General features: G+C 32.0%; 4 protein-coding genes across 6 annotated transcripts; 2 read left to right on the top strand and 2 right to left on the bottom strand.

The window, feature by feature from the left end:
* On the top strand, positions 1-2,428 carry LOC123709543 (pseudouridine-5'-phosphatase-like). Its single transcript, XM_045660947.1, has 5 exons — positions 1-24; positions 688-709; positions 1,210-1,428; positions 1,778-2,010; positions 2,249-2,428. Exons 1-5 carry the CDS (start codon positions 1-3, stop codon positions 2,426-2,428), a joined length of 678 nt encoding a protein of 225 aa, XP_045516903.1.
* Positions 1,928-24,690, top strand: LOC123710133 (intracellular protein transport protein USO1-like). Its single transcript, XM_045661857.1, has 21 exons — positions 1,928-2,010; positions 5,743-6,473; positions 6,556-6,661; positions 6,914-7,147; positions 7,238-7,308; positions 8,055-8,199; positions 9,323-9,480; positions 9,923-9,972; positions 10,351-10,417; positions 11,355-11,573; positions 12,701-12,839; positions 13,277-13,382; positions 13,731-13,953; positions 14,465-14,644; positions 15,072-15,336; positions 16,173-16,283; positions 18,584-18,768; positions 19,978-20,341; positions 20,759-20,970; positions 21,882-22,043; positions 22,575-24,690. Exons 2-21 carry the CDS (start codon positions 6,354-6,356, stop codon positions 22,656-22,658), a joined length of 3,201 nt encoding a protein of 1,066 aa, XP_045517813.1. The 5' UTR covers positions 1,928-2,010; positions 5,743-6,353; the 3' UTR covers positions 22,659-24,690.
* LOC123710137 (pseudouridine-5'-phosphatase-like) lies at positions 3,067-5,710 on the bottom strand. Of its 3 annotated transcripts, none has more exons than XM_045661862.1 (5): positions 5,435-5,710; positions 4,106-4,165; positions 3,787-4,005; positions 3,472-3,704; positions 3,067-3,272 (listed from the first exon to the last, which is right to left on the bottom strand). In XM_045661862.1, exons 2-5 carry the CDS (start codon positions 4,158-4,160, stop codon positions 3,093-3,095), a joined length of 687 nt encoding a protein of 228 aa, XP_045517818.1. In that variant the 5' UTR covers positions 4,161-4,165; positions 5,435-5,710; the 3' UTR covers positions 3,067-3,092. The 3 variants fall into 3 exon arrangements, with proteins under 3 accessions (XP_045517818.1, XP_045517817.1, XP_045517819.1); XM_045661861.1 differs by lacking the exon at positions 5,435-5,710 and adding an exon at positions 4,428-4,597; XM_045661863.1 differs by lacking the exon at positions 5,435-5,710 and adding an exon at positions 4,404-4,425.
* Positions 24,689-25,947, bottom strand: LOC123710135 (aminomethyltransferase, mitochondrial). Its single transcript, XM_045661860.1, has one exon. It carries the CDS (start codon positions 25,906-25,908, stop codon positions 24,706-24,708), a length of 1,203 nt encoding a protein of 400 aa, XP_045517816.1. The 5' UTR covers positions 25,909-25,947; the 3' UTR covers positions 24,689-24,705.
* Positions 25,948-26,148: the final 201 nt, after the last annotated feature.

The raw sequence follows: 26,148 nt of genomic DNA, 5'->3' as shown, positions 1-26,148 counted from the left end.
ATGACACTTGCCTACTTTTTGCCGGTAAACGTTTCTAACGGATTTAAACACAAAGCGATTACAATATATCCCTAACTAACCATAGAGTGCTTTACAGCAATTGTAGACAGCGAGACACTGCCACCTCAAACTGTCTCCCTGAAATATATCTATGTAAATAATGTTAATAATTCGCGTTTATATGGAAATTTTATTTAAGTGTAGTACTCGTTCACAAAGACAAAATTATATTACAACTAACTATATTACATAAAACGCCTAATTACCTTGTATCAAATCTAATTCAAACCTTCGGGGTCTTTTTATCAGTTAAACTAAAATGTAATGTAATATTGTTATTATGGCAGGCCAACTTATATTATCATTATTAAATACCTTAATCAAATCATAGAGGAAGATGATCTATGGAGAAGCCCTTGACGATCTATACAATGTTTATTTTATTATTTTTATTTTTAGCTATATAATAAAATAGGATTTGACGAACGAGGCAAACTTGTTTTAGTTGATTATTGATGATTATAATGACTTACAATATCCTTAAAAGTTTAGGTATACAGTGCCGGTTTCACCATTAAATTCAACGCGTTTCATGGAATACGTTCTATAAATATAAATTTTTAATAAATAGATTTTCCATAAATGAAACTTTAGAGAAATATAATAAGATATATTATGGTTTTACAGGTATACGTGTTCAACAAAAGTTGTAAGTATTTTCAGACCTCTATTTTCATTTATTTATTAACAAAGCAGGGTGATGCGCTGTCTGGAATTTTGTTAATCGTAAGTCGCAAATTAAGTATAAGGCTTTTACCTCTACTTACGTTGGCAATAGTGACATTGACACTTGACAGTACCTAATTCCTCCTACGACCTAGAGTTATACGTGTAACCTAACTACTTGTTCTAGAAATAGTTATTTTTAGATATTTCCTAATTTCTAGTTACCACAAAAAAGTTACGAATTCCTATCCTATTCAGTATTCTATCCCATTTTTAACTTTTAATTGTATACTTAGTATCCAGAATTTTGCCTTTTGTATAAATGTGTGTAATAACTTTATTATAAATATGTCTTATCAAAAAGTTACACATGTTCTATTTGATTTGGATGGACTTTTGATTGGTAAATTTTTAGTTTGATATATTATTAACCTTTTCCGTTGGGCATTGTGCACATTAAGCTTACGTACAGTCCATTTACAGATTCAGAAATTTTTTATACACAAGCGTTTACAAATGTATGTGCAAAGTATGGTAAATCATTTACATGGGAATTGAAAAAGAGCTTACTTGGATTCCAAGGCCGTGAATGTGCGGAAAAAATTGTAGAAACTTTGGACCTTCCACTTACAAAAGCGGATTTTATACGTGAATGTCAAAAACATTATGAGGTTTTATTCCCTGGTGTTGCACTTATGCCAGGTATGTTCTAATTAAGAATTACTAAGTAGATGTGTATATGTGACTATAAAGAGATATATTTTTGATTATACAGTCAAAACCGTTTACAACGACATGGTGTAGAGGAACATACTGGTTATATTGACCAAAATCAAAGGCCCCGGCTGAATTCTACTGTATTAGGTAATTAACAACAACATCGGTTTTTATGGTCCAGTATGTGTAATCCCTTCGTTGTCATTATAACAGATTTTGACTGTATATAGAAGAACGGGATGATTTATCACTATAGTCCTGTTAATTAGTTTATCATATTTGACACTCATTTCTAAAAAAACTTGGATATGGATGGATAACTATGGATTTTCAGGTGCTCAACAACTGGTTGAACACTTAAGGAAGGCTGGAGTTCCTATAGCACTTGCTACCAGCTCCAGTGATGAAAGTGTAAAAATGAAAATGCAGAGCCATAAAGGATTTCTGGACAATTTCCACCACCTGACTATGGGCTCTTCTGACCCAGATGTTAAACAAGGAAAGCCAGATCCATCTATATTCCTTATCTGTGCATCTAGATTCCCAGATAAACCAAAACCTGAAGAAGTAAGTACAGTATATTTACTACACATAAATGGTAAACATTTTAATATAGAAATTTTGGCACAAAACATCTTTAACAAGTACCACCATCTCATATCTTTACATAAATTTGAACTCAATATAATAAAAACATCGTTTTTAAAGGTGGCCATAATTAGTGTAGAATGAGTATTAGTGGTTATTGTGACTATGGAATTATTACATGAAATTGACAATAATAATAACTTGAACTAACTTTCAGTGCTTGGTATTTGAGGATGCTGTTAATGGTGTAAAAGCAGCTTGTGCAGCAAACATGCAAGTTGTTGTTGTTCCTGATCCTCGAATAGAAAAGGAGTTATTGAAAGATGCCACACTGGTACTTAATTCTTTAGAAGAATTTCAACCTGAGCTTTTTGGTTTACCACCCTTTCCACACTAATACAAAAATGTCAGACATTTGTGTGAAAGTTGCCATTTAATATATATTATATAGATTTAAAACTAGTCAATCCCTTAATATAAATAGATAGTCACGTACAAGCTTAGCTAGTCCATGGTATACCTCAAATATATTTAACAGCATTTCTTAGATCTGATTTCCTAATATATTACTTTTTTTAAATACTTATAAGAATACAATGTATGTTGATACAGAGAAACTGTCTTTTAAATGCTTTTTGATACTGTATATATATATATTTTTTTTAAAGAATGATGTGTATTACAAAAATAATCCCTTTTGCTCTAGTCTTATCATAAAACATGGTTGAAAGTTAATACTGTGTTCATTTATTTACATTATTATTTCAAACAAATGACAAATACTATAACAACCATTTCTTATGAAGACAGTATTATAATAAGAGTATCTTAGTTTAAATGTGTAAAAAAATGTTGTTACCATAGCATTGTACTTTATACTGAAATATTTAATTAATGTGTTTTTTTTTCTATTAAGGCTCTTATTGTTACTTTTCAATAAAAGATTTATTTTTTATATTCTATTAATTTGATAACACAGATAAAACTTGTTTAAACAACATTGCATGCATATGTTTGTTAAAAAAAACAATGACAAACTTGTTGAATTGTATTTGCACTTACTACTCATGTAATGGCGGGAGACCAAAAAGTTCTGGCTTAAAATGCTCCATTGATTCAATGATCAGTGTAGCGTCAGAAGCCAATGAATGGTCTAGACGGGAATCGGGTATTAATACAACTTGCATGCCAGCTGCAGCAGCAGCCAGCACCCCATTTAGTGAATCTTCAAAGACCAGGCACTAAAATGATATAAATTCTTAGTAGGTTTAGCGCATCCTATGAAGTGAATGTTATTTAATACATATCAGTGTGGATATCACATTGTTTGGTTTTTTACTTTTAACAAATATAACAGTGGTTTTAAACATTCGTTTAGCGCCATCTAGACAGTACTAGTGAAATTAAATACAATGCTAGTTAAAATAAGTACATATTTACATGTTGAGGGTTCGGTCTCTCGAGAAACTTAGCAGCAGCAGTGTAAAATATATCTGGGTGTGGTTTTCCTCGTTTCACATCCGGGTCTGAAGATCCCAATGTTTTATAAGTAAATAAATCAAACAGATCTTTGTGGTTCTTAGTTTTTAATTCATATGTTTCTTGACTACTACTTGTAGCCAAACCTATTGGAATATTACATTTGCTTAAGTGCCTAATTAGTCTCTCGACTCCTGAAATAATGTTTAATGTGTAAAAAAATTCTTAAAATTATAATATTGTCATGCTTTTAATTTTATGCTTTAGTTACATTACCTGGCAATACTGAACATAGTGGAAATAAATCGTTAAAAATTTTCCGCGTCTCAACTAAAAATTCATCTACGGACATGGGTAATTCCAGCGCCGTAATTATAGATTTTGCAAATTCTTTACTTTGTTGACCCATTATTTGGCATTTTAGTTCAAACGTAAATTTTTTTCCGTACCGCGAAGCAATTTCTTGAAAACCCAACGTATAAAGATCTTCAGTGTCTAGAAACATTGAAATATAGTTAAAAATAAAGGCATGTAGTTTCTATATAAATCATCAGAAAATGGCAATAGTTGTCATTTTATTGAGTTTGAAACTTACTTAATATCAATCCATCCATATCAAATAACACATGAGTAACTGGTTTAAAAGGCATGTTTCCTAAAATATTATTATAATATAATGATATCAAATGATCGTTTAATCAAAAAGGAAAAACACTCATTTAATTGCAACTACAGCTGTTATATGACAATTTTGCGATGAACTAAATAAAGGCGATTACATAATCATGTTTGTAAAATACGTATAAGATGTGATAGGTTACAATACCATTAATAATATAACAAATATCAATCTTATATTGCCAACATTTAACCTTTGTTCATCACAGTCATACCTCTTATCTTATATTAATAATCACCAGTATCTAGTCATAGCTGTTTTCATTTATTTTAATTTAGAAAAATTTGTTTTATTTTAAAAACTTAATCTATGACTGTGACTTGTTCCTTATATTAAAAAACCGTTCATCCAGTACATTATGGATTTTATCCAGTACTTTTGTGGAGGCTACGAGACTGTAGCCCCGGTGGCTCCGTGAACCTGGCCCCGGGGTGCTTAGACAAGATGCCTTAACAGTAGTGTATGTAGAAAGTCGAAAACTAAATTTGTTTGAAAATGACAGCTCGTGTCGACAGTCGAGAGCCTAGGCCCTAAAGGCGTGAGTCGGCATTCAATAAGCGACGCCATGACATCAACGCTCACGCTTTTTGGTAGCCAACGGCCAATTAATGTTTCGGCAGTGTAGAAAAACGGCTTTTATCCCCCATATTTTTAGGAAAGAGAAAACACCGTAAAGAGCCTTAATATTAAAGTACCTATATAGACTTAATAATAAGTCTTAGCCTTTAATTAATTTAATTGTTATATTATGTATCTGAAAATGAATTTGATAATGAGAGATGAAGTATTTTATGAATAATGCAAAAAATAAGTGGAGTAGTGAAGTAATAAATAATGGTTGGTTAAGTAAGATTTTGGGAATTATTATATATTTACAATAACTTATTATTATTTACAATCATTGTGTTAAGGAAACAATCACATTTTTTTTAATGGCCTATTATGTACCTTATCATAGTAACTGGAGGGCTTTTTCTGTTGTTTATCAAATGCATGTAGGTATATAACGTTACAAAGTACCTAATCTATTTTATGAAATCATCACAACAGCTAACGTTAAGTTTGATGAATTGAACAATTTTTTGTATGGAACAGCACACAAACAAGATATTGAGTTTTATTGCTGACCATTAACATTGCATTGCATTTAATTTGATGCACCTGTGTTTGTTTAGTAATAATTTTTGTATTGTATAAAAAGTTCTTACAGTTGACACTAAAAAAGTTCAAGCACAAATATCAAACCTAATTAAACCTTTCATCAAACACAAATTTCAGTGTCTAGTCTTGTGTTTTTTCACATTTTTTTTATTCCTTAGACTTTCTCAACTGCTAATAAATATTCTTTTTACTCTTTATTTATCCATCCGTAGTACTATTTCTATTGTTTCTTCAAAGCGGTAACTAAATATTGATTCTTCATTTTGCAGATTAATTGTTGTGAACTCAAATCCTAAAAATATAATTATTGTATATGACGATTATGCACATTTTGCATCTTCCTATTTCAAATTTACAATTATATTGTAATGTTTTAACTTTTATCTTTTTAGGTTTATAAATGTGACATTAAGAATATATTTAATCCGACACGAAGGGACACGAAGCGCTTTCGACATTACAATTACACAAAAGCGGTAGTGTATGTAGAACACTTTTCGGTAGTATTATGGCTAGACCTCCTGTACATGTATATGTTCTATGATCAAAAGAACGGAAAAAACGTAACCCAACTATAATTTAATTTGTGCATATATATTATATTATATTAGTGAAAGAACTTGAATGCCCGATTATATATATAATCAGCCATATAAATATATATATTTATATGGCTATACTATTACTATATATTATGTGGTTATACATCAGTGAAGAAAATTGACATAATCTGTGTCACTAATAACAGAAAAGATTTGTTGTTTATGGTTTGTTGATTGTTTTATCGAAATGTTGTGGTTCTGAAATCTAAATATTTGTCCTCAAGATTAGTTGTTGCTAATGAATTTAAAAACATAACATTTTTTAAACTCCTCGCTTTCCACTGTAAACACACTTAAAGCTAATTAAAATGGCAATAGTTTATAAGACGTGAGTTATAATTTATCTTGTTGTAAATGTTTAAATCGTGTAAGTTTGGAAAGTTTCATTTCTTGTACATACAATGGAAGGCCCTGGAATGAGTTTATTTAAAGGTGCTGCAAGCATTCATATAAATAATAGTGCTCAAGATAGACTAGAAGAACAAGAAGAACTTGAAGATCAAAAAAGGCGGGATGCAGAGGTAAACTTAAGAAAAACTACTATTTTTCTCGTAATCTGCTGGGTATACAAGCGTTACGTTTAATATTGATTTCATTTTACAGTTAAAACATAAACTTGCAAATGCTTTTGATGATCTTCAAGATGACGACGAAGCAAGCTCTGTAAACAGCAGCGGAAACTGCACCTTGGACCATACAAATGCAAATAGTTAGTTTTTAATAGTAATTGTATACAGTAGAAATTCATTAATGTGCAATTGCTTTCTATGCATGCACGACATTCTCGCTGATTCAAATCTACTAATGTTCCCCTAACTAATTATTATTTCTATCCCCTATTTAAAACTAAACTAATAGGGCTAAGTTTAGTTATTGTATCAAAATATTTTTATACATTAAACAATAATAAAACTGGTTTATTTTCATACCTGGTATTTAACTTGAAACTTATATATTTCAGATAAACAATATGCAACAGACAACAAATATGGAACTGGCCTCTTACCCACATACACTGAATCTATTAACACATTTAAAGAAGGCATGCCTCTGTCTCATTCAACAAAATTATATTGTGATACACCAAAAAGTCATCATATACAACATATAAGGAATCATGATGAACCAGTAAAACTTCAATATAGTCCCTATGGTGCAGGTGATGGACAAAATCATTATTATCCACAAGAGAGAGGTAAATAATATAATACACTATTATGAAATACAAGGACTAAAAAAGGAAAACAAGGGAAAAAAGACTCCTATAATTTATTTTAATTTTTAGAACATCTGAATGGCTATGGGACAGGACAAGGGTATAATAAGAATTATGAACAACTTAAAGTTATGTATGAAGTAAGTTTTATAGAGGAATATTTATTAGTATAATGTTTAAAGAACTTTATTTCTCATTACAAAAATAAATTTTTATTTGCATGAGAAACTAAATATATATGAATGAGATACACATTGCCATCAGCTGTCTAACATCAGCTAATTTTAGTCTAGCTACCTTTAGTCTACCTTACTCTATTTTATATTATTGCATCCATTGTATGCTAGAGCTAAGCCAGGCTTTGCCTCTTGGGTCTGTAGGTAAAGAATAATATTTGAATTTTGCTTCTAATTATTAAAAATATGTTTTACCATTTAGGGTAGAAAAAAATATTATGAGATAGGGAATCATACTTACTTACATAAAACAATAAAGATATTATTATAGAAGGAATGGACTTCTAACTAAAATGCAAGATAAAAGAAAAACCTTAATCATTATATAACATACTATAAAAATTATATTGATTTTTTAATTTCATCTATATAAAATTAAAATAAACTTTACACATACACTTTTTTGGTCTATTGGACTATTTTGGTCCAAGGCTTTGAGATGTGAGAGCAATGTTGGCCTAGTGGCTTGAGGGTGCATCTTTCAACCCTGAGGTTGTATGTTTGAGCCCTGATATTGCACCATTGGTTTTTCTTTCTACACATAATTTTTTTTATTTAAGTTTTGATATATGAAAAACATAACAGACTAAATCTAATAATTAGACTAGTGGTTTAAAAATTATTTTTACGTAATTTTCAAATATATTTAGGGTAGAGTGAAGGAGTTAGAGCAATATGCGGCTCAAATGAAGAACTTAGACAATGAGGTAGATAGTTTACGAGCTCGCTTAGAAGCTGCCATACATGACAAGGATAAAGCTGAATTCTCATTGCAAGAGGCACATGCATTACTTGGTATGTTGTATACTTATTGTTACCAATTTAATACAATATGGTCTGAATGTTATCAAATAAACAGTGAAATTAATCTAAAAATTTAGTTTAATTATGTAATATGTCTGTGTATCTTTAAGAAGTTTTATAATAATATGTACCCACCATAACCAAAGACAATATTCAATCTTTTAATGACATAAAACTATAACTATTTATAAACTAATTTTAAATAAATTTAAGACAGACCTCAATTTAACCATGTGACACAAGACACATTTACTTAACACTTAACTACATACTTAGCCTACACCCTAAAGGGTCATACCCTATGGCAAAACGATACTTGTTTTGGTATAAATAAATAATAAAATCGTTTATTTGCTAAGATAGTGGTACAATTAGATTGATTCATTATAAAAACCCGCACAATCAGCCATATATAAATAGGTATGCAAATGTCATATTAATTTTTATAATGTCATATAATAAAAACATGAACATTATGTTATTTAGAATTGGTGTCAAACTTATGGTCTTTATACTCGCCCACGCCATAAAGGAACCTTTAGTAGTAGAAAAATAAGCAAGAGGCATGTAGAGATGATGGGTTTCTCCTTTATAGCATAGCATAATTATTATAATTAAAAAAAAATAATGAACAAACTGTCTAATGGAATATTATATAGACCACAGAAGAATTGTAATCAAGACACCTACAACACAGGGGCTAGTGTCGCTAGCGTTCGATCAATTTTGTTTCTATCATATTTTGTTATGAAAAAAGTTTTATTATTATAATTATTTTCCCTAAATGATGGATGTATTATCAAGTTTTTTTATAGACTATCTGTGCATCTATGGAGTCTATTTTTATACAGTAAAAATCTGCTATAACGAAGGGACTACTCATATTTGGTCGTAAAAACCGATAGTCGTAACAGCCGATGAAGTTGTTATTAAATACCTAATACATCAAATTTACCCGGGGCCTTTGATTTTGGTCAATATAACCGGTTTTTTGTTCTAAACGATGTCGTCGTAAATTTTATTATTATATTATTCATTTCACCTTGGATTAATATGATTCAGTAGGCCGCCAATCCAGGCATTATGCGCTTAATAAGAAATATAAATTTTCTAGCATCAAGTAAGCATAAGACAATAGAGTTAGAACAGCAAGTGGGATCGTTGACACAGAAATTGATGGAAAGTGATGAAGATAAGGAGCAATTAAGGTTGGAGCTCCGGTCTGCGAATATTAGCTTACAGGAGATACAACAGAGGTTGCATACTATGAAGGTATTTCAAGTCCCTTCATTATTGAAACATTGTTATGTTTATAATTGTGTTGGCCAATATTGATTTAATTTTTTATATGTATTTTATATATAAGGCTAGAAATGCGTAACTAATGAACATAATATTTATTTATACTAAAGAACATTTGTGTATGTACCAAGTATACTCGTACTATAACTGTATATGTACTTACAAATAAACCAGTCTAATTGCCCTCTTTTACTTAAGTACTGCTTCTCCTCTTTCTGACTTTTCTTGATGAAAAGAAATGTACTGTAGTTAAAACTGCAATTGGACTTATTTAACTTTTTTATGAATAAAGGGATATTGCAACAATAGACAGATTTTTTAAAAATATAATTTTAATAAGTGATACCTATAAATATTTATTAATATGATCGATCATTATCGCAGTATTACAATTACCTTAAAAAATTTACAGGTGGCGCACACGCACGATACGGACGCATTGTTTAGAGAACAACAAGACAGGTACCATATTTTAAATTCTATTTAAACGCTGCAGCTGTGGCTCAGTGGATCAAGTGAAAATATACTTTATTGAGTTTGAATTTGAGCAAAACACATTGTTTCGCGTTACTAGGCTCCGTGTACATCACCTATATATCTCATATATGTGATTGTTAAGGTTTATATTGTAATCTTTTTGAGACCTCAGTGGGCCAAGAGGGCAAACATAGTTTTACATTTTTCAATGGTCATTTTAAAAAGCAAGTGGGTGATGGGATCTATTCCCAGTAATTCGTAATTGATATAAAGAAATCGCCTTCGCCATGCGCGTTAAGCACTGAGCCACAAAGATCATATTACTATAAAGTTCAAATATATGTATTGGTTACATATTTTCAGGTATAGAGAAGAAATGGATAGACTGCAAAATGATTTGATGAAGGCAAAAAGTAGACTTGATGAAAAGGTATATATGTATATTAATTGTATTTTCTTTTGTTAACATAGCTTTTACACATTAAGAAAACACTTTTTAAACGGATTGAAGCTATGTATTATTATTATAAACTTATAATTATTTACATTATTATAAATTTAAAAAGTGTTTTCTTAATATATATATTCATTGTTAAGATTTTTTAAATAAAATAGTACTGTTTTTATGTCGGAAAACAAAACCTAACAAATGGCGCTTGACATTAGATGTCTGTATCTGGTCATGATCTTTCTTCTCAATTGGCGATCAATCTTCTATGCTTGACACACCTCGGTTTTTGGGTCTAAGTAATTTCGGTTTCAACACGATATTTACCTTCATACAAGCGAGTGTTACACATATACAGTCCATTGATGCACAGCAATGTTATTCTTGGGGTTCGAACCTACGACCACGAGATGAGGGCCGTACTGTTAAACACTGTTCATAAAGATTGATAGTATTTATTAAAAATAAATAATACATTAATGCTTTAATTTATTCTGTACAAAAACCCCGTCGTTCATTAATTACATATAATTGGTCCGACTCCATTGTTTAAAACAACAGCATGTTCTATCTCTTTTCAAGGCAAAGTAAACGCAATATGACAGAAAGAGACGAATGTGATGTTACATATATTATTTTGTAATTAAAAAAAGTTGAAAGAATTTTATTACGTCAAAGACAAATGTAACAACAACAAATGTCGCGATTACAATTTACAGTAAATTAGAAAACAAATTACAAGGAACCTATTAATTTACAGAATTATACTAGGTATAATAAACTAATAATTCTTTTATCCATACTAAAATACTATAATTAATGAATTTTTAAATATTAAAAGGTAATTAATATTTTATATATATGTGGGTAGGACAAGCCATTTTAACCAATTGAACTTGAATTGATTGGCGTTTTTTAGGATAGAGAAATAAAACACCTAGAAAAGAAATGTATGGAACGGGATAGAGAAAAAGAAGAGATTTTAATAGAGAAAGGTGGTACTATAAATCGGCTAGCTAATGAATTAGAAGCGGCACAGACTAGATTGGTCAGTGGAGAGACAGCTCGGTTAAAAGAAAAAGTCAGTCAATTAACTACCGAAAGGAATTCTTCAAGGGAACAGGTGAAAGAGCTTGGGGTAAGTTACTTTATTAAGGAAATTTTAAAAATAACAGTCTAGTCTTGTATAGATTCAGGGTATGACGTCATCGTAGTGGTTTGTTGCAGCAGATTGTAGGCGTCGCTACAGTCTTTTATTTATACTAGTACATAAACGAAAATTGGAATAAAATACCTTTATCACAATTTTGCAGTGGTAATGTGGGTGGGTAATACGACTTAGGGTCAAGAGAGTATACAGATTCCAAAAGGGCCGGAAACGTACTGGCGTTTATTTTTCTTTATAGGCAAGTAGTGTCTCGGCCATATTTTCCTTCATCCAAACGGAACAAAATCGATTAGCTGTAAATCAAATGCTTAAAAGATTTCTGAAATTTTCGTCTGAAATTAAAAAAAAATGCGTGCCTACAAAGTGGACATGTCAGAAGAGAAACTTCTTTGTAAATTAATTATTACTAAGGTAAAAGCCCCAATAGATACGAGAGACCAGTTTCTGATCACACCATGTTTTTGTAGATCTATGTTCACACTGTTTACACACTGTATACGTGCTAATGATAATATAAATAAATAAAAAATTGCGTTTACTGCACAATTTTTTTTTATTTATTTATTTCATAGCCGTGGATACAGAGTCCTTCAGTCGGAATCATAGAGATTACATAAAGTCCTTAAAGCACAAGACGTTATGCGACAAAATTGCCATCTAATAATCCATCCATCCATCCATTCTAATATGTAGCTATTAAATGAATACATCAACCGGTAGTGTGTATTTTTTTCGATCTCCCTTACTCTCTCTCAATCTCTCGATCTTTCTCACTTGCTTGCTCCCTACTCTCGCTCCATGGCTATTTGCTTCATCTCTTTGCCACTCTTTCTCGACAAAACGCTGCACATCTTCGTGACGCTAATATGATTATTATTGCAGTTAGGAAAAGTTTAATTATAAACATAGTAGGTTTGTATATAAAGATAGAAAGATGAGTTAGCTTGTGTTCCATGTCGTGGACAGCTAGTCTCGTCCATTTGTCATGTATACTTATGATTACAGTGCTTAAAGTAATAAATGCTATATAAAACTTTAGTATAACGTTTAGCATTCAGAAAAGCAGTGTACATGTTTAAAATAAAGAAACTTTTCAGACTAAACTCGAGGTAACAGCGCAAGAATTAGTTCTCTGTCGTAACAAACTAACTGGATGTCAGCGAGAATATGAAAATTGGCGATCAACACTAAATCAGATTTTACATGAAGTGTTGCCAGATAATAGTTTTAATATTGGTGAGTATATTTATTAAAAAAACATGTTGACTTCAGCGTGGGACTGTCATCCGTGAGGTCGTAGGTACGACCGTCTGTGCATCAATGTACTTCTAATTGGCTCGTACGGTGATGAAAGCATCGTTGGGAAACTGGTGTGACTCAAATATCGATGACATGTGTCAGGCAGAAGGCTGATCTACTTGTCTATGAAATAAAAATGATCAAGGAAATCCATATAGGAATGAGCGCCACTAGATTTCTATTATTTATATTTGTAAAGGAATATTTACATACAGATGTACTGTAATTAGTTAATAGTTTAGTCTGAGTTTTTATCTGATAAATAAACTATTTTTGTTATTACATATATTATTATTCTGTTATTGTTCATCTATTTCACTAGAATTTTTGTAATTTCAAGTCAATCTAGATTCACGTCAAACCAATTGTTCTAGGCGATTCACCGTCACCGGGGAAACTTGCAACCTTAAAAGAAATATTGAGTCGATATAAACAGCAAATACAGAAGGTTGGACAACTTCAAGAGGAAATGAATAAGAGGTATTCTACTACAATGGGGTTTTATGTTAAAATAAATTTTCTGAATCAAATTGAGTAAGAAAAATAAAATTAATTTATATAAATGGGCTGTTCAAGACCCCCCCCCCCTTCATATAGTACTTACGTAATACTTGAACCCCTTATGTACATTTTTAAAATTATCGTTCATTAATTTAATGTGTTAATTTATGTTTAAGAAAGACACGGGCCACGGGTTCAGTGACCCCAATGAGTCAGTTTTAAGGGAATCATTAATCATATGTATTTTCAAATAATTAATTTAGACAAGAAAATTATTGTAGTGAATAAATAACTAATTTTAAAATACAATAATTCTTTTATAAATAGGGAAAGAAGATTGGAACAACACAGAAAGCAAGAGTCTGAATTGCGTTCGAAATTAGAGGAACAAAAAGGTATAGAGTTGCAACTCAATTCAAGAATAGCGGTTCTACAGAATAAATTGGAATTACTTGGAACGCATTCGGACAGTGAATTAGTGGAGACGTACAGACAACAAAATGAAATGCTCAGGAAAGAGATGGAAGATGTCAAGAGCGAGATGAAAAGTGTGAGTTATATATTGATTTGTTATCATTATTATTATTCATTTCATTATTTCGTTTCATATTCATTCATTGATATGACATTTTTGTGGGAAACTTGTTCATTAAAGATAACATATAGCCTTTACATCGTCAAGCTTATTAGCCTTGTGATATAGGAAACAATACTAAAACCCTCCTTAAAAAGAAGTCTAAAGAAAGTAAATTCAGGTATAAACTTTATAAATATATATATAAATATATATATAATAAATATATATATATATATATATATATATATAAAACAATAATACTTAGAGTAAACAATTTATTAATAATTTAAGTTCACTTCTAAGTAGAATAAACGCGGAAAAAAAACAAAATATTCTTGATTAAAAATATTTGTTTTATTTTAAAAGTATATTTTCATAGACAATATTAAAAAAATAGTTAAAAAATTTATTTGTTGTCGACACCCGCACTTGACTATTTCTATAAATAATACATTACCTACTTAGAATTTCATAATTTTTACAGATTGAGATAAAATACGCCGAACTGGAAATGGACTACGAGAAGTTGAAAACTGAGCGAGGTAGTAGGGCATCACTAGTGCAGGAAGCGAATGCGGATTTATTAAGGGAATTGGAAAACTATAGCTCACAGCTAAAAGACACGCTCAAAGAAAACGGCGAATTGAAAACATTGTATTTACAAGTAAGTAGCGACTCCACTGAGCATAGCAAAAGTTCTAGAAAGGCAAATCTTGTATTCTAAAATGTAAAAATACATTTTATTTATTCCAAAATATACGATTAGGTATCGGTAAATCCAATAATTTTTAGGCTTTTCAATTGTCATAATGTTCTGTGCTATGTATTTGATTGTTGAGTCTGTATGTATTACATGTTTTGTTGACATTGCTGTAATGTCATAGTTGGACAGTAAACCTATTATTATATACATAGTTTAAAAGGAGTTAATAATGCGAATTTACTTACCAGTGATAGTATGTTGTTCAAAAATATGGTCACTACAAAGGAAATACTATAAACAATTGGATTAATTGAATAGTATATTTAAAAAAAACATTAAAAAAATAATATATACATGAATAATAAAAAAATTAATACAATATTTTTAGGTATGCAGTGCCCGCGATTCTGTCTCACGGGAACTGAAAGACGTACGAACAAACATGCAAAAAGAAAGAGATGACTTCAGAAAGCAAGAGAAAGACTACATAGAGCGGATAGAAAGAGAGAAGAAACAAACCGAGAAGTTGGCAACAGATTTAAGTAGTTCAAGGGAAGAGATAGAAAGAGCTAATAAGAGAATCTCGGAGTTGCAAAAAGAGTTTACTGATAAGCAAAAAGAGTTTACTGATAAGTTGAATAAGTATTTGGAAGGTGAGATTTTTAAAGATAACACAAGTAAGAAGGCGTTCTCACACAGGTTTGTTTTGAAACAAATTGTTTCACCAGGAATTGAACCAAAACTCTTCAGGTCATATTAACAGAAAGCCAAACAGATGGTGCATAGATTTAGGGTTTCAAATCGAATAATTTATTATTAAACAGTAATTTAAAAAAAAAACAACGAATTTTAAATGTTTGTCATCATTATTAACTATGTTTATTACACACGTAAATGTGGAATATCTCATGAACTACTAAACAGATTGTGATTAAATTAAAGGTGTGTGACGAATTATTTCCATCAAAATTATCAACAAAAACACACTTAGAATTTTTAATGTCAAGCACGTTAAGGCAAATATTTATCCAGTTCTAAATATGTATATATATTTGGAAAGATTTTCTCCCCTCTGGGCGTGAGCTCCCCAGTACCAGCTCCTTCCACTTGACCGTATTCATCAAAGAGGGATTCGAATCGTCGACGACCCATCACTTTCCGTGTGACTTGATCCCTTGGCGTTGCGTAAAGAAGTCTCTCCGCATCTTATACCGCATTTACCATGAAGAGTGTTCAGAAGAGTTGTTCGGTCTAGTACCTGCAGCTGAGTTTCATTATCGTCAAGGCTGAATACAAAATACCATCCATATCGCCTCGACGTCCGTCGTTCCACAACTAAGCGTTTTCTAAGACAGTTTTTCCCGCGCACCACCACTATGTTTTTATCAGTCTACCTATTCACCATTTACCGCTTGTGCCTGGCCATTTTTAGGTAACCTTATTGGAGCAAATGAAAACATTTTAACCTTTTTTAAAATATTATTTCTAGATGAAAAGTCCTCAATGCGTAAAGAGATGGAGAACTGTCTCCAATGCGAGACTCAACTCAAACACATTAAGTACTTGGAGGAGCATCTTAATAAGTGTAATGTTAAATTAGGTAAGATTTTTTTATTAATTACCTAAATAATAATTGATATTCTTTATAAATAATCCTTTAAATTAAAATTATTGAAGTGAAACTTCAAATTGGGAAAAGATTTACCGTCACATTTTTCTGTTACGCGCCATCTTTTTCTTGTCCCTACCACGGTCGATTCGGAGAGTACTTTCTCCAGCGGAGTAGGGAAAGCATGTCGTATAAGCGGACTTACTCCCACCACTAGACTTGACCGCTTTTCTATAGTGACGTTATAAATGATATATATATATATATATATATATATATATATATATATATATATATATATATAGATAAAAGTGATCGGCAAAATCAAAATGTTTATAAGGGTCTAATTTAACTTTATTTAACCAAATTCTGTAAAGTTGCAAAGTAGATCATTTTTCAAAAAATATGGTAATAAAGAAGTTTCACTTCTTTCGTGTGTACAGTGTACATGCACACATTTTTTTGTAAATAAATGCAGTGTTGTAATTGGGCAATGCTCATCTTTTATGTATTTTAAATTTTATACTTGCAATGTTAAATTTTTTGGCGTAAACGTATAAAATCTTAGATAGAGGTTTGCTTAAGTCGCGCGCTACTATATATCTATATATTTTTTTGTTAGTTTTATGTTTACCGAAATTGTCATGTATTTTAGAATAGATAATATATCGTAACTTCTACTGTAGAAATTGTATTCGTTTCGGCTTAATATGATTTTTATTTAGCCTACCTTTTTAGTAGCCACACGACATACATAATATTTAGCTATGCTACCCCATTAAGACGTCGCTTTTACTTCCGGAAAAAGAATCTAAGCACAAAATAAAACTATGTTTTATTTATTTATATTGTTACGAAGACGGGTCGACTGCAATGTTTCTAGATTTTTCCACTAGTTAGAGAACTTTTCAGCAAGCTGTAATATGATTTCTGACCGTTTCAGGAGAGGGTCAATCACATATTAGAAAATTGTAGTTTTCATAATGTTACCCTAGTTTTCAGGAAGCTGAAACCAGTCGGTTTCAGAACATGTGTAGTCGAGTAGTGCAGTTTTCAGGAGACCCGTTTTCAGGCGTTTTCAGGCCTAGTTATACCCCTTTGGTGAAGGAATATTCTAGACCGAACTTTCTAGGTGTGAGACAAGGACGAAATGATACGAGAGAGAGAGAGAGAAGATCAGAACTTTCTCGAAACTAGACGAGCACTCTAGAACGCCGTACGAGAAGGACGGAGCAACGTGCGAAAGAGACAAAGAGTGCGAACGTTCTAGAATTGTGCAATCGCTACTCAGTAGCAAGCCCGCCTAGAAAGTTCTCGAATATTGTTTAGAATTATTCCCAGGGATATATAAGCGAGCCGAAACGCGACTAGTCACTTAGTTTTGAATGCGATTACACGAGAGAAACCCCGAAGCGATAAAGTGCGAATAGAGTGAATATAAGTGATAAAGTACTGTGTGAAGTGTGCATAAGTGAAGTAATTAGTGACTGTGTTTTTGTGTGTTATAAGTACATTTCTGCAATCAATTTGTGCTCATAAATTCCTCATTGATTTTTCAAGAAATAAACCCTTGAAGAAATCTACGGCATTTTCTATCCGATCCCCTAGCTCGTAACAATATTATTCCAATATTTCTCCTCGTCCCTTAGAGTTCAAGAAATACAAAAAATCCTCCAATTCGTCCAGCAGTCTTCGATTTTAAGCTAAGCAACATTTTATGTACTTTAATAAATAAATACTTAATAATATATACACACACAAAAATATACGTTCGCACTTACGCAGTAATGTTAATTATAATTATTGTTCACTACTAAAGGCCGGACATGGTAACTCTTTGTTAATTATAATAGATTTCTTTTTGTAATGTTTATTAAAACCTACATAAATAAAATAAAAAAATGTATATAAATCTACCAATATTAAATTTAAGATCGTTCAACTTTTACCATAGGGGGGAGGGGGAGTCTTTTATTTTCTTATTTCGTGATTACGTCAACAGTAGTTATTTACTTTTTTACACATATTACATTGTCTATGCTTCAAAACGAAATGGATGTTCGGGGATTCCTACCAAAAAAATAATGCGTTTATGTACTATTATTTTTGAGAGCTTTGCTTACTTTTGCTGACAAGAGGGGGGGGGGGGGGATAAATTGCAGTGAATCTGCTTACGTAACACTTGAACAGCCCCTTATAAGCAGTCATAAACAAACCACAATTAGAAAGAATATCAGATCTATAACAACTAAATGAGAACATTGTATAATGTATTTGTATTATTTTTTCAGCGGCTCAAGAAAGCAACGATGCCCTCATGAAGGAATTAAAAGCTAAAGCGGAGTTTTTCCAAAATTACATAATGGAAAGGTTCACGAAGATTCAGGATCAGAGAAATGTGGGAACTAGCACTCATGACGGAGACACAGATTCTGGTACTGAAGAAGTAGTGCCTCATGACGATATGGCTGCTGAGGTAAAAAAACAGTGGTTTTTTTAGATTTTATTTTCTTGGTTATTTGATTGTCTGTTTGTTTAATGGGTAAGATTGTGGAGCTACAATCTTCTAGATCTGGGCAGATTTATATATCTGTATCGTGAGCCTTGTGCCTAATACGCCGTTGACTTTTTGGTTCTAAGGCATGCCATGCATGGTTTTCTCACGATGTTCTCCTTCGCCGTACGACCTAGTATTAAATGCGTACATTGGTGCACAGCCAAGGACCGAACCTACGCCCTCAGGGATGAAAGTCACACATTCAAGCTAGGCCAACATTGAGCAGTTTCAGAGTAGGTTTCGAGTCGAGATGTAACGCTAAGTATGACTCCCATATGTCAAATGTGATTTGACATTAGGTGTTATGAGCATACCCCACTTTTTCGTACTTACCCTCACTTTTACACTATTGCACAACATAGCCAGGTATTACTTAGTTAAATGTATTGGATAATTTTTATCGTTTTGTAAATATTTGAACCTTTTTGTAGGTAAATATTATATGTTCCATTTTTGGCTATATTTTTAGTGTGATTGTTTTTTATTATATAGGAAGGCGGTGGTAGGTAGTTGGTACAAAAAAGACAGCGATATCGAGCGCTAGCGGCACGTGCACGTGACGTCATCGCCCCACTACGTCTCGGGTTTATAAAAACCCGAATCGCCGCTGTATCGGCACTCGTTTCTGGCCGAGCTACACTCGCCAAAACAGCCCGAGCTGAGCTGTAAAGGCCCTTAAGGCCAACAGCGAGATTCCATTCTTTAAAAAAAGTATCGGCACGCATTTCTCTGGTTGCGTCGAGGTGCACGGACCGCAGTCTCAACCGAATGTCATCTCTCTCCCTCACTGCTATTATTTTTATTGATTAAATTGTATTTCGTGCTTTACTTCTGATGTCTGAGCCAAATTCGACATATATTTTTTTATTAGCTGTAGGCTTACGATATAAATAAATAATGGACTCGTAGTGTTAACCCTAAACCCTGATTTATACGGAATTTTATTTATAGACTAGTAGCGATCCTAGGGGCGCATTAGATCCCGACCGGTGCATCTGTGTCTTTCTATGTACACAAATAGTGCTTGCTTTGTGAGGAGAGACATCGTTAATGGCTTGTCTTAAAATAGAAATGTGTTGTTATTTATTCATTAAAAATAATATATTTTTACGGCATTGTCAATTTCAGACCGCACTTATGATGAAAGAGAAGGCAATACGCGACCAAATTGCCGAGAAATTCACCTTAGAAATGAAAACAGTTGAGATGAATTGTGCGAGGCGTGTGAAAGAGATAGAGAACGAGCAAATGTCAACTGTCACAAAATTAAAAGAATTGTTGGAAAGGAAGGCGAAGGAGGTTGATACGTTGAAGGAATTTATCCTTTCCGAGCGCGGGAAAGTTACGCAGATATTGGAATCAAAGGAAAATGAGATTTCGGTGCTTATAAAGGAGCATAATGAGTTGCAAGCTGAGTGTCAGAGGGTGAAAGATGACGTCATTGATTGGAAGCAAAGAGCAGAGAAGTATAAGGAGAGGTTGTCGAGATTAGGTAAGTTTTCTTTAGTTTTATTCGCCTTTAAGTTATCTCTCACTTTTCACCACAGCATAAAACAATTTGATAGAAAGAGACGAAAGAACATTTTTTTTATCGAGAACCGTTTTTTACAACAAACGAATTATATACATGTATGTACGACAATACGAATATGTTAGTTAAAAGTTCAAATTAAGTTATTTTATTTGAAATCTATTTTAGAGGCGCAGTAAGTACCGTTTCCATACACAGACGTAAATAAAAAAATAATCATCTATTTGTAATTCTATACTAACCACTTGAACACAAAAAAATATACAAATCGGTCCAGCCGTTTAGAAGTTTAATTACAAACATACGTACACAAGATTTATACAAAGACATAACAATATTATTATTATTACCTTTGATAAGTATTTTTTAATATTTTAGGCTCAATGGAAGATATTATAAAGAAAGAAAGAGAAGACATGAAATTGAAAAGCAGTTCATCCGTTAAAGAGTGTCAGAGTTTGCGAACGAAATTAATGGAATTACAATCTCAGTGTACACAGTTGGAACAGAGGTTAAATAAATTACAAAATGAATATCAAATAATTCAAGATAAATACAAAAACACTAAAAAGACTGTTTATACTTATAAGGTAAGTCGTAATTTCTTATTGAAATTAATATATATATATATATAATTCTTATTGAATTATTCGTTGCAAACTAGGCACGGACTGTCTTTGCCCGGGGAATCCCCGCGTTTTATTCAGTATGTTGTCTCTCTCACTCGTTTGTATTCCATTTCGCAAACTTCAGTTGGCTTTTCACTGTTATCGCGCGTAGTACGATACAAAATTAAATAAAATATAGAATTACAAAAATCTTATCAATGTTCATTTTGAATAATGATTATTTATTGTCTTTGGTTAACATAGCTTATGGGCCAATAACTCATCTATTTCGCCATTTTTTCGGACTCTCCATGAGTCTCCTCGCGCCCTCTGACCTTGTAGTCTCCATGATTTTATGCATCATGGTTCCACCATCGCTTCTGTAAAGTGTAGCATCTGCTCCGTTTTCATGGCTAACGTCCAAGGCTTATCCAAAAATAATATCGTTCCGAAACCTAACACCAAAATAATATGCTGATAAAATATTGTGGATCTCAATTAACTATCTTCTTAAACTCAAATATAATAATAGTGTCAAGATATTAATTACATCAAATTATATTATTTTAAATCCTGCAATGCTGATTATATCCGCAATATAATAACGTTTTCAACAGTTGTGAGGCATTTATCGGTAAGTATAATAATAAGTAGTAATAGTAATAAAGCTCTTTTATTCTGAAAAAAGAGTATTTACGATAATATATCTAGTACCAGCTCAACCGCTTGCCAAAGGCCTTCCCTCACTCTTCTCCATTTGCTTTCATTGCGCGCAACGCGACGTCAATTTCACATCATGTTTGTGAATGTTTTGTCGTAACGCTTATGTAAAGCGTAGTAGAGGCTCGCTACGCTTTCTGTAACATACGTTTAAGTGTTACTCATATTTATAGGATTACATGGGGAAGAAAGACGAGCACATAAATAGTGAAATGAGCAGGATTCAAGATGAGTACAGGAAGATATTCGTGAAGTTGCAGAACCAAATCAACTACTTGATGACAAAGGTACACGAGGAGAGACGAGGGTCCAAATCGCAGTATCAGGAATATGATGTAAGTATAATCTGTGGGTTAGACAATTTGTATGTGTGTGTGTGTGTTTTTTTTTATGTATCTTTATATATAAAATATAGTATTGATCAGAAATTAAAAATAAAAGTAAAAGAGACTTAGTCCTAAGTAACACTTAGCGTATGTCAATGCCAAATCTAATACTTTTTTGGCTTTCCTTTTTAACCTAAAAAATATCCAATGCATTCATTCAAAGTTAACGTTAACCGGTGTGAGGTGATTTTGAGCAGCATAGATATTTTTTTTAAATAAAGTAAACCTTCATTTTATTTCAGAATTTGGTCTTGTAGTTACTACTATTAGCTTATAAACAATATCTATGAAGTAAAAAAAGAAATATGTCTGTCCCAAATCCCAATCGTCCTGTCATCTAGGTCATTGTCTATTCCTATTTTTTTATTACGTATTTTTTACGTTAAAAATTTGATTGTACGTGTACGATGTCGAATCATTCTTGACCTGACTTTTAAATTATTCACAAATTATAAATAGTATGTATGTTATTTTTTTCAGTGCACGGACAAAATTAAAAAACTAAACGAAGATTTCGCTCGACTTACCCAAAATAATTTCAACGGTCCAGACCTCAATCAGTGATTTCTAGCGGAATTTTATTATACATATCAAGTACGACATACATAGAAAAACTCATTGTACCAAAACTGCAGTGAAAAATGCATATGAACACAAAAATGTAAAGATCGTAATAGATTTTACCAAATAAACATCAAGCTCTCGATTCTTCCAAGCAACTATTGTAATAGTGCTAATGAGTTTTGAACTATTTATTTTGTATCAAAATAAAGTTCATTTTTGCCTATATGCTGACACAGAAATCTGTATGTTGTGTGTTATACCGATCAACCCCCGTATTCATAAAAATTACTATCTTAACAAAAGTACGGTGATCTCTTTCTGTCAAATTGTTTTTTACGCTATGATTGAAAGAGAAATAAAAATAAGGGGGTATGTCCACATCTTTAGGACAGGAAGCATGTATGATCTTAATGAAATCGGTTACAAAAGTTAAGCAATACTTGCTGAAGACTAATTATCCGTGGGAATAAAGTCCCTTTTTTGTTAAAATGGTGCGATAATATTTAATGTTTTTAAGCTAATAATGATAAACTTAGAACTTGCTGGAAATTAACATTCCAAATTACAAAAACATTAGTACAAAAAACTTTAGTGATCTCTATACATATTTATTATAAGAATATTTGTGACCTTAATCACGATACTTCACAACTGTTTTGTACTTAACATTATACCTATAAATGATCTGGTCGTAGAATTTGTTGTTGTATCCAACCATTTCATAAATATGGGCGAGCGACGATCTAATTTTTTTTACTAACCATACTATTAAAAAAAATCTTTTATCAGATTTTACATTATTCTTAAGTAACAAAAAAATTAAAATTACAAAGCTGTGACAGGATTTGTTAATAAAATCGAATTTTGCATAGAAATTATTAATGAAATTTCTCTTTATCATAAAGTACATAATTGATTCTACGATCGAGCGTCGAGCGAGAGTCTAAAAGCATTCGTTTTGGGGCTTTCATGGTGCGTATGAATATCTTTTGTCTATTAAAACTGAGGCTTTAACACGAACAGCAGCTGTGCATACGTCAGAACGAGCTATGTCTGTTATGACAGCTCGAACGGAGCGCTCTTTGAACAATTTTTGTGTATACGAATTTTATTTGTTGCAAGTTGCAAATGCGTCTACGGATCGCTACGTAAGTTTTTCATACAATTTTTATTAGTCTTACTTCTATTCGACTTTACGTTCGTGCTAAGGGTACTTCGTTAAGTGTAAATTTCTGAGAGGGTATTCGTAACACTAGACAGCAATTTTAACTCAAAGGAAACTAGTTTTTAAATGTGTTTAAATTACGTCAGTTTTTTTCAATCTTTGTTACATGCTTCATAAATAGATCTCGTTTGTCATATTGGGAAATGATTAGAGTGCATATTTTGAATTGTAATTAAATTAAAGAAGTGTTTTCTTTGAGTTAATTTGCTTTGATAAATAAAAAGTGTATTAATATATTGTATTATGGGATTAATCCTTTATTTCACTATGACGTGAAATGTGTAACTTTTTAAGATTTTCTAATATTTTTGATATAAACTTTAAAATTAACCCAAGGTTTCGCACCTGATAAGGTATAAATGCGTAACGTTTTTATAGTAAATATAACATTTACTATAGAACTCAAGGGAATTTTTAAAATTCAACCGAAAATCCCGAGCGAAACTTTTAGTAGACAATAAATTAATGTAAGTTTTTCTATAGCAGTTTTGCTCTAATAAGAATTAAAAGGCATTTAAGTATACGTTCCTGTGATAGAAATGGTACATAATTGATATTTTTGTAAGATAATATTTGTTGCATTCCCACTAATTCCATTTTTCACATTCAATAAAATGTTTATTTTAAACGAGTATATTTGTTGTCGCTCATGTGTTTTGTAATTTTGCAGGTAGCCGCAATTTGATGACTTAAGAGTCATGAGTTTGTGGCTGGCTGTGTTATTATTTGTGTTGAAGATATTCTAATTCTGTTCGTTTTTACGTTATCTAATCGTTTATTGCACTTAAGGTTATAAATAAATATATTAAATTATATATATTTTTATTTCTTTACATAATATTTTGAAGGTACAAAAGGCATCTTAGCCACTTTACATGGAGTGTCCTTATTTCGTATGTTAACGTTTATTTCAGTACTGACTTTTTTAAATTGTTCAATAATATAACCCATCGCAACGTTACCTCCCAAAGAGGGGCTTGGGCAACCACTAGTAACATTACCTATAACTTCACCGTTCAAACTTTTTAGGAGCGCGCCTTTTCTTGCAGGAGCTCCTGATTCCATCCTTACCCCGACTCTCCTTTTAGTAACTCCTTCCTTAATCTGCCGTAAAATGATTTCTGCTCCAGGAAAGTTTGATTCTCCTCGCCGCCTCTTCGCTATCAGCCAAGTTAAATTAGCTTCGACGGGTGTCACGCCTTCGTCAATGTCATTACCATACAAACATAAGCCTGCTTCTAAGCGTAGCGAATCTCTGGCTCCTAAACCGGCAAGTTTGATGTCGTCGGATTGTAATAATGCTTCTGTTACCGTTTCAGTCTTTTCAGCGGGAATCGATATCTCAACACCATCTTCACCTGTATAACCACATCGGGTTATACGACAATCTACCCCTGCAACCGAACCTAAACGACTGGTCATGAAGTACAAGTTTTCTAAAGGAATATCAGTTAAACGTTGTATATTTTGGACTGCCTTTGGTCCTTGAACAGCAATCAGTCCTCTTTGAGTTACATCGAAGAAGTCAATGGAGACATCTTTATTCTTCTTGCGATACATTTCGGAAGTTTCTAACATATGATTTTTATCAACGTCCAGTCTTCCCGCATTGGAGACAATGTAGAGTTGTTTTTCACTGACTCTTGTTACTATCAAGTCATCAATTATGCCACCTTTTTGATTTAAAAATACAGTTAGCGAACTCGATCCATCACTCATTCCTTGTAAATCAACCGGGCATATTGATTCGAACCAAGCGATGCAATCCTTACCGGAAACGCTCGTTTGTAACATGTGAGATACATCGAAAATAGATCCACTACTTCTCGTAAACAGATGAGATGCAGACACAGTCATGTCAGAATATTGTACGGGAAGTAGAAATCCAGCAAAATCAACTAACTTTCCACCATATTTTTCATGTAAATTATATAGAGGTGTCTTTTTAGATGAAGCCACATCACTGTAACCACGCACTTTAATACTTGCTAATAATTTTGATCTTATAATATTTCTAGAGATCATGTTTTGTGTTGTATGATACTATGTATTATTACAAATGAGACATCTGTAATCATTAAGGGTAGAGGTCACTTTATAGTAAGATAAGAGAGATTACTTCACTTGTTGATTTTGTAACATCAGACTATTTTAAATATAACTTTATAAACTGGTGTGCTACTGTTTATTTTTGTATATTCTTTGCTTTCTAAACTTATTCTGGTTTATCCTAAAATCCAATCAAATGAGCTGAGAATCAGACAA

This window comes from Pieris brassicae, chromosome 5 (assembly GCF_905147105.1).
Source record: "Pieris brassicae chromosome 5, ilPieBrab1.1, whole genome shotgun sequence".
NCBI classification, from domain to species: domain Eukaryota; kingdom Metazoa; phylum Arthropoda; class Insecta; order Lepidoptera; family Pieridae; genus Pieris; species Pieris brassicae.
The sequence above is the reverse complement of the archived record's forward strand: the minus strand, read 5'-3'. Positions and strand labels throughout refer to the sequence as shown.